Raw genomic sequence first — 10287 nt, forward strand, 5'->3', positions numbered from 1 at the left:
GGTCCCTGCTGAGGAGTTCCACCGCTCACTACCCTGCCATGAGTGATAACATCGCTTCCGCTAAACTACCAATCTCTGCTCGTCGGCACCTCGTACACGCCCCGCCTAGTAAGGGTACGCCACCTTGGCCCCAGACACGTCCGCCACGTCCTTGACCCACGCGCTCACGAGCGGCAGGCTCTCGTGGTTCCAGATCTTCTCGAGCAGGTCGTAGCCGCGGACCGCCGCAGACGCAGCGTACCACCCAAACACCGCCGCGTCGCCGTGCGTAGGGTAGTCGGTGCCGGCGAGGAACTTGCCCTTGCCCGCCTCCTTGTTGGCCGCGAGCTGCTTCTCGATCGTCTGCAGCTTGTCGCGCACCACCTGCGCCTGGTTGTCGACCCACGTCGGGTCCTGGGAGGCCTTGATCAGCCCGTTGATCGCCTCCTGGCTGCCGCCGAGCTTGGTCTTGAGGAACCAGGCGGCCGACGCGTCGTCGCCCGCGGCCTTTTGCGCCTGGTAGAGCTGACGTTAGGCTTGCCCGTGCTGCGCCGACTCACCCAAGGCGCAAACAGGATCTTGACCTGGTCGCCCAGGTCGTTGTCGGCCCAGATGTTGAGGAAGCGCGCGAAGGCCTTGCCCTCCTCGTTACCGCCGAAGAGCGAGCGCTCGGGCGTGCCGTACTTGGCCTCGGCCTGTGTGTGTCAATGTGAGAGTTCTCCTCCACACCGCGGTACTCACCCACTCGGCAATGGCCCACGAGTCGGTCACGTAGCCGTCCTCGGTCTTGAGGGTAGGCACCGTGACCTTGGGGTTGCCGGTCTCGGTCTCGAAGGAGCCACGGATGTCGTCGTAGATGCGGCCCTCGAGCTTGTAGGGGACGCCGAGGGTGCTGCGAGGCGGTCAGCGACGGACGGACATAAGCCGGGTTTTTTGTGATTAAGCGAAGGAATGGTGAGAATCGCAGATTAGATACCTACCCGAGATCGACCTCGGTCTTCCAGGCATAGGGACCGACGTTGATGTTCTGGCCCTTCTCGAGCGCGAGGCCGTAGACAATGTAGGGCTTGGTGTCGATAGTCATTGTGGGGGAGAGGGGGTAGGGGAGGTGGTGGTGGCGGAGGATAAGGACCCCCCGCCTCCCTCATATACGAGGAATCCCCACAACGCCCGCCGCCAGTCGACGGCCGAAGCCAGTCTTGTCGACTAGATGGCGTGCTCTGTCGTTGAAATCGATTGCCCAGTCGTCCGTCACTTTGGCGGCTATAGCGACATCTTGGCAAACGCGCTACTTCCAAGACGCACGCCAGACGCGTTTTCTTCAGCCGGGTGGGGGTTTACCGGGGACCTCTGCGGTCTACAGCCGAGGCTGGGGCTGGGGCTGGGGCAAGCGGAGACACGACGACGTCGTGTGTCCGTGAGGTCGAGAAGGATGGAGGGGGAGGGAGGGGGCGGCGTCAATCAACCTTCCGGTCGGGAGTCGCAACAAAGACTTCGGGATGCCGTCGGCATGCCGCGATGTACACAAGCAATGCAACATGTTCTGTCCCGAATGTCCTCTTCTCGTCTATTTACACAATCGTCCTCACCAGGAGGATCGAGGTGGCAGTTCGCTCGCTTGTGCAAGGTGTCCCGCTTCATGCCGTGTCTAGGGCTCAGTCTCGAGCTCGAGCTGGCCGGGCGCGAGCGACGCGGCATACTCGTCCCTCGTCACAATCGTGATGCGGCGCAGAATCGCGCGCTCTTTGTCGCTCAGCGCAGGCGCGGGCGTATGCGGCGCCGGCGCGACCCCGTCGAGAAGCAGCGCCTGGAGCTCAGCGAGCTGCTGCTCGTCGTCCGCTTGGGGCCGGTGCTGCCTCCGCCCCGCCGCCATATCGACGACGGTGAAGCGCGCGCTCACGGGCCCCTTCCACGCCGAGAGCCGCACGCAGATGTGCGCCGCGACCCCGCGCGCGCCCTCGCTCCACCCGTCCCCCGGCCTCCCCTGCACCAACAACACCACGTCGTCGGCCCCCGCCCACCCCAGCACGGCCAGCGCCTCGGCCCACCCCCCCTCCGGGACGTGCACGACCAGCCTCGTCACGGCACTCATGTCCAGGGCGCGGCGGTACCGCTCGTCCTGGAACCAGAAGTAGCTGTCGCGCTGCGGCCCGGCGGGGAAGAGTACGAGCGTGCCCGGCCGGCCCGGCGTCGGCGCGAGCGCGTACACGCCTGCAGAGGCCCACTGCCCCGCGGGGGGGTGGTGCACGCGCACCGTGTGGACGTGGTTAAACGCGGGCGGGAGGCTGAACGGCGGCGGGGTGGCCCGGCGACGCGCAAGGGCGAGGGGCACGAGCGCGCACTGCACGTCGAGGACGGTGATGCCCTCGAGCGCGGTGGCGAGGCCCGCGGCGCCAGTCGCGACGGGGAGGCGGATGGGCGCGTGCGCCGCGAGCGCGGGCACGCGCCCGTACGCGCGCGAGCGGAGGGAGAGCGCGCCGTCGTCCGCGACGGAGAGGAGCGCGTGCGCGAGCAGCTCGGCGTCGACCCGGTCCCGGAGCTGCCGGCACGCGCCGCGCAGGGCGAGGAGGGAGGCGCGCGGCGCGTAGAGAAAGACGGCGTCGAGGAGGTGCGGGTAGGCCGCGGCGTCGAGCGCCGGCGCCATGGTGGGTGGGGTGGTGTGGTGGGCGGTGGCGAGGTGCTGAGTGAGCAAAAGTCGCCCTGTCAACATGACACTGTCGTCATCAGACATGAAACGGGCGTTTATATAGTCGTGGTGGGACAATGCTTTGCGCGCCTCGCGTTACACAGATCTCCAGTGCAGCGTCCACATGCACACAGCGGCGATCAGATCCCACTGGATCCGAGCTGCGAGACCCATTCACCCATCTCTTCACATTTCCAGCCAAAAGAACGAGACCACCCCCAAGCACACAAAATGCAAAAGGATTATCCAGTAGGCCACGACGGGGATCGAACCCGCAATCTCATGATTTACAATTTGAATCGTAGTCATACGCCTTGCCATTGGGCCACGCGACCAGCTGATGTTTTGTTGGGACCGGGTGCCTGAAGGATCGGCGGGACACGGGCCTCGCCTGTGCACGGACGCTGTCGATCCTCTTTCCATCAGTCCATCACTGCCCCACACGCACAAAAATGTACAACATGCACCGTGTATGTCCCGCGCCTCGCCTCATCTGCCTCGTCTAGCGGCCACTGCCCAGCCCGTCCTGGTCACCTAGGGTCGGGCTCTTCCACTGCTCCTTGACGCCGGTGCACTTGCTGCACTGCTGGTCGGACGCGAGGCCGCGCGTCACCAGCGTTACGAGGAAGGCGTCGCGCGAAACCGGAAACACAAACGCGAGGCAGATGCGCGCAAGCTGGCGTGCGTCAGCAACGCACCGCCGCTGCCAACTCACAGTGTCTTGGTCCTTTATCAGGCCAGCAAACTCCTTCTTCGTCTCGTCGCTCGCGCTGTCGAGCCACTTTGTCCACACCGACAGGCGCTCGCGGTCAAGCGGGTACGTGACGAGCTTGCGCACAATTTCGATCGCCGGGTCCTTGCCCGCCATCAACGTGCTCAGCATGTCTGGCGGCTCTTCCACCGGCACGGCGTATGTATCGTCGTCGAGATCGTCGCCAGCCGACGGGATGAGAGCCCGCAGCCGCACCCACTCTCGCCGGCGCACCCACCCCCACCAGTTGAGCCGCCCAGAGTGCTGCCTCCACCCCTTCTTCTGGAACCACAGGTTGTACCGCCACCCCTGCTCGTCCGTGTCGCTCCGCATGTTGACCATCCACGGCGTGAGCCAGACCCACGCCGGCGTCGGCGTCTGGTACGTCTCGAGGTCGTACCCGGTTTTGATCGTCTTTCGCTTATTTTTCCCATGCCCCCCAGCGAGGTACGTGGGCAAAGTAAAGCCAGACGGGTCGGACGGGAGGAGCGTGCGCGACGAGTAGGACGACCGGCCGAGAAAGTAGACGCCCCGCTGGTTCTCGTACATGGCTCCTGTCAGCGCTGTACAGCGCCCAAACTCACTCTCCCAAACATATTCTCGAGCCTTGACCGGCTCATCGCCCAGATCGCCCAGCTCAGCCTCGGTGTGGATCGGCCGCCCGTCCATCAACAGCTCGACGTGCTGGTCCATCGCGGCGCAGCGGGCGAAATGTGCGTCGGCCTGCACCGCCTCGTGCATGGCAGCTGTGTCGAAAGTCAAGTCGTCCTCATTCTGCGGCGTATGCGAGTGCAGCGACGACGACACGGCCTCGAGAAGCGGGCGGCGCCTCCTGCGCCCTGCGAGGGTAGCGTTGATCGCAGATTCCTGGTCAGCCGTCGGCGTGGAGATGATGGGTGTCGAGACCGCCGGGGGTGGGGGCGGGGAAGCGGACGACGACGACGAGGCGACTGGCGCCTCTTCAGATGGCGAGCCAGGCCGCTCAGAGGCGGGTATCCCGGACAGAGAGGACGACTCGCCCCCGTCTCCCGTGGCTGGAGTCACAGTGCCCGACTGCGGCCGGCCCGACGGCGTGCGAGGTCGCGAGGCCGAGCTGAAGTGTATCGAGCTCGACGCCGATGCCGTCGAGCGCGGCGGCCCGGTCGGCGCGAGGGTCGCCATTGCGGGTTGCGGTGCGATGAGATGGTGTTTGAAAGACAAAGTCAAGATGGGTTGTGCGCGGAAACAGAGTGTGCTGGGGGAGGCAGCCAGACCCGACACCGCCTGGCCAGGCGGGCGCATGACGTCAACTCGACGCTGGGCGCTGGCTGGGGGGATCAGACTGCCTTCGCCAAGCGGACGATGCAACACACGCACGCCCATTGTCGATGCATGCGCGCCGCATTGAGCGTTGTCATCTCCATCTCTACTTTACCAGCCTCGCAGCGCGCGCTGGCTGACGACAACGACCCCTTGCTCGTTCGCGCACCATCATGGCCGCCGCCGCAGTGTTGACGACCCGCTACGCCGACCCTAACACATACCCTCGACTCGACCATTTGCCACCCCACCTTTCGCAATCCCACTTCCATCACCACTCGTCCGTCTCCCCGCTCCCACTCGCCATGGACAAGCTCGACACGCTCGAGCTCACGCCAGGCAAGGGGCTGGGCCTCTTCCGCCTCGGCGACACGCTCTGGCACGTGCTCGACAGCCTGCGCTCGCGCAAGACCGAGGTGCCCAAGATTGAGGTGTCGTGGGATCCGGACGTGGGTCGCGACCGCTCGGACACGGCTGACGCCAGAACGCCCACAAGACGGCCGTCACGGTACACGCCGGGCCCATCGCCCTGCTCTTCCCCGCGTCGCGCGAGCAGCGCCTCGCCCTCATCCACGTCGCGCTCGCCGAGCAGCAGCACCTCACGCTCACGTACCAGGGCCAGGTGCTCTCGTCGCGCTCGCACCAGCTCACGCGCGCCGGCGTGGCCAGAGCCCTCGGTCCGACGTTCGGAACGACTGGCGCAGCGCGTCTGTCGTACCCTGGTGTCGGGTTCGAGCTCGCGCCAGCAGGCGGGCGCGAGGACCTCGTCGTCGCGGTCAACGTGTCCCCGCGCGAGGAGGGCGTGCTTCCGACTGTCGAGCCGCTGGCACAGTGTGTACTCAAGGTGGGTGGGTTGCGGGGCGCGGCTGACGGCAGCCCGGGCAAGGAGCGACGCTTTATCTACCACACGCTGTCGAGATTGTGCTTGGCGAAACGACGTCGCAGGATCTCCTGGTTGATCTTGGGCCACCACTACGGACGTACTGGAAAGAAGACGATCGGCTGGACCACGTCTGGGGCACTGAGCGTGACGGCGACAGCGACGCCAACGGCCAAGAAGCGGATACATCAAACGCCTGCTTCTGGAACTACTTCCAGCACGGGCTTGACTTTCTGGTGACGGACGGCGTGGTCACCAAGCTCATCGCGTACTCCAACATTGTAGGTCGGCATGTGTGCACGCTGCTGACCATGGCAGCCGGGCACGCCCCAGTTCCAGCAATACGCCCGGTGTCCGTGGGTGATCAAGTCGGACACTGTCGAGCTCGACCTTACGTCGCCGCTCTCCGCGTTCAGATCGCAGCTGTCCGCGACAGCGCCGGCAGCAGCGCCCTCCAACCACCTGACTGTCGAGCCTGAGGCCCCTCCGCGCACAAGTACACCAGGGGGCAGAAAGAAGAACAAGTCGCGGTCGCAGACGCCCCTCGACCCGGCTGCAGCCACCACCGCGCCCACCACCGGGGCCGCCGACGTCCCAGCCGACGCAATGGTCCTCGACCGCACTGTCGAGGGCGGGCTCGACGGCGTCGTGGGCATGGGCAGCAGCCAGCTCGTCGGCTTTGGCGGCCTCATCGTCGAGGTCGACGACGGCAGTGGTGGCATCTCGTCTGTGCAGGTGTGGTGGCGTGGCGAGGATGCGTGATGCGTGACGGTGTATTCCATCTCCCTGTTGTATACGCAAGTACATTGAGCGCACGGATTGTATGCATCAGTCTTGGGCGTCGATAGCGGCGGCGACGGCGACGACGTGGAGACTGCATGCATGCATGCAAGGTGGGCGGCGTCTCGGCGTTTGCATCCGGCCTGGCTGGCTCGCCGCGTGCCGCGTGTTTGCGTCGTGCGCCGCGCCGCCTACTGCCTGCACGCCGCATGCCGCCGCCCTCCACCGCGCCGCCAGCTGCCGCCGCCACCACGCCGTGTTGTTGTCGATTGCCCTCCCGGCAACACTTTCACCTCGTTTACAAACATCTTCCACACTTCTTGGCGCCCTTTCGACCCATAATCTTGCTGTACAAGCACTCGCAAACGGCATAACTGTATACTAGGACCTACCCATAACCCATTGCTTGTGCATAACACCATGCCGGGCAGACGGAGCCGACGCAAAACGCCAACGCCTCCACCGGCGCCATCGGAATCCAACCCGGCCTCGTCTCCCTCTTCGTCATCCTTATCACCCGTCCGTTCGCAGGCGTCTCTCGACTTTGGCAATGAGGATGGGACGCCCGTTACGCCGCTCGACGTCACGTTGGGCGAGGATGACCTCGGCGAGATCTCCATCGACGCGGACGAGGTGCCGGATGACGAGGCCCCCGCGACGCAGGAGGTAGGCGACGACACCGAGGAGGTAGTCGGCGAGGATGGCGACGAGGAGATGGAGGCCGAGGTCGAGGCCGAAGCAGAAGCTGAGGCCGAGGCAGACGAGGAGGAGGAGGAAGAGGAGGATGGCGAGGAGGAGGAAGAGGACGACGATGAGGAGGGTGAGGAGGACGATGACGACGACGACGAAGAAGGGGGTGAAGAGGATGAGGAGGAGGAAGAGGAGGAAGAGGAAGAAGAGGAAGAAGACGACGACGACGAGGAAGATGGTGATGAGGAGAGTGCGAAACCCGAGGCTGTCGCACCGCCCGCACCGTCGCGGCCATTCCGATACCCTCCGGCGGTGGAGGATATTACGACCGTGTCCGAGCGCCAACGCGCCTTCAAAGTCGCACGGTTTGTCGCGTGCACCATTGACGGCTGCGACTGCTCGGGTCTCGAGCCGCCATCAGGAAGCAAGGTCGTCCTCGACATTGCCGCCAACGACGTCGACATGGACGCCGCGGCGAATGGCGGCGGCGACGGCGACGACGACGACAGCAAGCTGCGTACCGAGGAAGGCTGGTGGCGAGCGTGCGGCAAGTGCACGCACTCGTGGGAGGGGGACGAGGGCCACGTCTTTGGCGACGTGCCGGACGTTGAGAAGAGACGGCGCGAGAAGGTTGTTGGGCGTATCGAAGAGCTGTTGCAGGTGAGTGATGGGGGTGCGGCAGAGGGCAGACGGGGGAGGGGTGGGTGAAAGGGGGAAATGGGAGGGAAGGTGGTGACGGCGTCCCCCAGTGTTGACTGGGGCGCACCGCACCCATCATCGCCGCCCGCCGCTCGCCGCTCGCCGCCCACCGCCCGCGTGTTGACTCAACTGACATCAACCAGGACGAAGACGCTTTAACCACCTTCCCTACTCCTCACCTCGAGTCAACAGAGTCTCTCTACAGGCAGTTGACTCAGTTTGTGCGACCATCCGGCAAGCGCCCAGCTGCTCCACTCCCAAGCGCCTACGACATGACCGAGAACGGTACCCCCTTTGACGACGAAGCTGGCGAGGACGAAGATGGCCGCCCCCGCAAGCGATCGCGCACGACGGCAGAGCCAGACGAGAACAAGACTGGCGACGACGTGGCAGCCGCCGCCGATGGCGCTGGGGCAAACGGCACTGGAGAGAAGCACGCTGGAAAGGGACCTGCCAAGGGTGGCGCGCGGCCTGGCAAGACGCGCACATTGGGCACCGTGCCTGCCGGCGGCGCGCCTGCCGCTGAAGGCGATGACGACGAAGACGACGAGGACACGCCCCTTGCCGTTGCGAGACGACCCGAGCTCGACGACCGCGAACGCCGCCGACGCGCCGAGATCAAGGAGAAGGAACGCCAGCGCGAGAACAAGATTGCAGGCGGAGGCGACGGCGAGACGGACGAGCAGGTGGTCATGTGGAACGGCATCGAGTTACCCCAGCTCCCGCTCCGCCCGGCCATGATTGAGCAGCATGCCTCGGAGATTACGCTGCCGGTCGTGTCGTCGCGCAACCCGACGCCGGTGGCGACTGTCCTGCTCATTGGTCTCAAGAACCTCTTCCAGAAGCAGCTGCCCAAGATGCCGCGCGAGTACATTACGCGTCTCGTGCTGGACAAGAACCACATCTCGATGCCGATCGTCAAACGCGGATGGAAGGTCGTTGGCGGCATCTGCTACCGCCCGTTCGAAAGCCGCGGGTTTGCCGAGATTGTCTTCTGCGCCGTCGACTCGTCGGAGCAGGTCAAGGGTTACGGTTCGCACCTGATGAACGCCCTCAAGGATCATGTGCGCAAGGCGCACCCCACAATCAACCACTTCCTCACGTACGCCGACAACTATGCGGTCGGCTACTTTAAGAAGCAGGGCTTCACCAAGGAGATCAACTACCCGCGCGAGCGGTGGGTGGGCTACATCAAAGACTACGAAGGCGGAACGATCATGCAGTGCTCGATGCTGCCGCAGGTCAAGTACGCCGAGGTGCACCAGATGCTGGCAGACCAGAAGGCGGTAAGTGGCGCTGCTGCGCAAGTGCCTTGGAAGAGCAGTCAGCTGATAAGAGTGCAGGCGATCTTGGCCAAGATCCGAACGATCTCGCAGTCACATGTCGTCCGAACGGGGCTTGAGGTGTTCAAGAACAGGAAACCAGGGCAGGAGATCCGCCTGAGCAAGGAAGACATCCCTGGGCTGGCGGAGAGTGGCTGGAGCCCCGACTTAGATGAAATGTGCGTGGCGTCGGTGAGCGCCTCATGGCAGCGCTGACCCTGTGTTCTCAGACTGCGCCAACCGAAGCGAAGCCCCCACCACGCGCTGCTGCAACAGGTGCTCAACGACCTGCAAAACGACCCATCAGCGTGGCCGTTTGTCAAGCCTGTGGACAGCGGAGTCGTCACAGACTACTACTCTGTCATCAAGAACCCCATGGGTGAGGAATTTTTGTTTTGCAATCCGAGGATCCGAGGATGCAATCCTCGGTATGACGGAGGTGGACGCTAACATACCGCAGATCTGTCTACGATGGAGTACAAGCTGGACAACAACCATTACATGTCGATCGACGACTTTGAGGCCGACGCAAGGCTTATTTTTGCAAACTGCCGCCAATACAATGGGGAGAAGAACCAGTACGCCAATCTTGCCAACAAGTTGGAGCGATCGCTGGACCGCATTCTCAAGAGACGGCAAGCCATGGCGTAGGACAAACCAAACGCGTTGCCAAAGTTGCCGCCTGGTGATTTGGATTTTGGCAAGCGGGCGGGCGGGCGGGGAGGCCCGCTGCCGAACGAGCGAGCGAGCGAGGAGGGAGGAGGGAGGCAAGAGGCTGGGCCTGGACTCTGACGTCAGGCTCTTCGTGTTCCTTGTTTTGCGGAGTAACCCAAACGGCGGGCTGCCCGACGTCATATGGCAAGACAGCGACAGTCCATGGAATCGATGTAGTATTACCAGTCGAATGCATAGAGCCAGGCACATTTATCCAGCATGGTGGTGGCCGCCGGGATGGCAGTTGCCAAGACGCCGTCGTTCCCGCCGTGACGTTGGTATACGGTGATTGGAATTTGACCGAGTAGTGTGCGACGCAAGCGTGCGTGCGAGGTGGTAATATGGGATGGATCTGGTCACTGTGGGGTGCGGAATGGAAGCAGCTGCCTCGGAGGCTACTGCGTCTCGGCGTCGGCGCGGCGTCAGTCGCCGTCAGCGTCGTGCACTGCGCTGTCGTGGCAGTGTGTCTGAGCGTCATGGCCACGCA

The 10287-nt window shown here is 64.2% G+C and overlaps 5 protein-coding genes and 1 non-coding gene across 6 annotated transcripts; 2 read left to right on the forward strand and 4 right to left on the reverse strand.

Annotated features, from left to right (window-relative positions):
* Nucleotides 1-105: 105 nt before the first annotated feature.
* On the reverse strand, nucleotides 106-1063 carry Q8F55_002528 (uncharacterized protein; the record flags this gene model as incomplete). Its single annotated transcript, XM_069351123.1, has 4 exons — nucleotides 106-504; nucleotides 540-674; nucleotides 721-871; nucleotides 960-1063. The coding sequence occupies 4 exons, from the start codon at nucleotides 1061-1063 to the stop codon at nucleotides 106-108; spliced, it is 789 nt and encodes a 262-aa protein (XP_069211509.1).
* A 564-nt stretch (nucleotides 1064-1627) lies between these two features.
* Q8F55_002529 (uncharacterized protein) lies at nucleotides 1628-2623 on the reverse strand (the record flags this gene model as incomplete). Its single annotated transcript, XM_069351124.1, has 1 exon — nucleotides 1628-2623. The coding sequence occupies one exon, from the start codon at nucleotides 2621-2623 to the stop codon at nucleotides 1628-1630; it is 996 nt and encodes a 331-aa protein (XP_069211510.1).
* Nucleotides 2624-2916: 293 nt separating this feature from the next.
* Nucleotides 2917-3000, reverse strand: Q8F55_002530. Its single transcript has one exon. It is a non-coding gene; the product is annotated as a tRNA-Arg (tRNA).
* Nucleotides 3001-3167: 167 nt separating this feature from the next.
* Nucleotides 3168-4577, reverse strand: Q8F55_002531 (uncharacterized protein; the record flags this gene model as incomplete). The annotated part of the gene is made up of 2 exons (XM_069351125.1): nucleotides 3168-3341; nucleotides 3381-4577. The coding sequence occupies 2 exons, from the start codon at nucleotides 4575-4577 to the stop codon at nucleotides 3168-3170; spliced, it is 1371 nt and encodes a 456-aa protein (XP_069211511.1).
* Nucleotides 4578-5020: 443 nt separating this feature from the next.
* Nucleotides 5021-6357, forward strand: Q8F55_002532 (uncharacterized protein; the record flags this gene model as incomplete). Its single annotated transcript, XM_069351126.1, has 4 exons — nucleotides 5021-5164; nucleotides 5200-5559; nucleotides 5592-5876; nucleotides 5914-6357. The coding sequence occupies 4 exons, from the start codon at nucleotides 5021-5023 to the stop codon at nucleotides 6355-6357; spliced, it is 1233 nt and encodes a 410-aa protein (XP_069211512.1).
* A 438-nt stretch (nucleotides 6358-6795) lies between these two features.
* On the forward strand, nucleotides 6796-9737 carry GCN5 (histone acetyltransferase; the record flags this gene model as incomplete). Its single annotated transcript, XM_069351127.1, has 5 exons — nucleotides 6796-7725; nucleotides 7908-9050; nucleotides 9108-9265; nucleotides 9317-9465; nucleotides 9547-9737. 5 exons carry the CDS (start codon nucleotides 6796-6798, stop codon nucleotides 9735-9737), a joined length of 2571 nt encoding a protein of 856 aa, XP_069211513.1.
* Between the last annotated feature and the right edge of the window lie 550 nt (nucleotides 9738-10287).

The sequence above is a fragment of the Vanrija albida genome, assembly GCF_041260175.1.
Source record: "Vanrija albida strain AlHP1 chromosome Unknown contig_2, whole genome shotgun sequence".
Lineage (NCBI taxonomy): Eukaryota > Fungi > Basidiomycota > Tremellomycetes > Trichosporonales > Trichosporonaceae > Vanrija > Vanrija albida.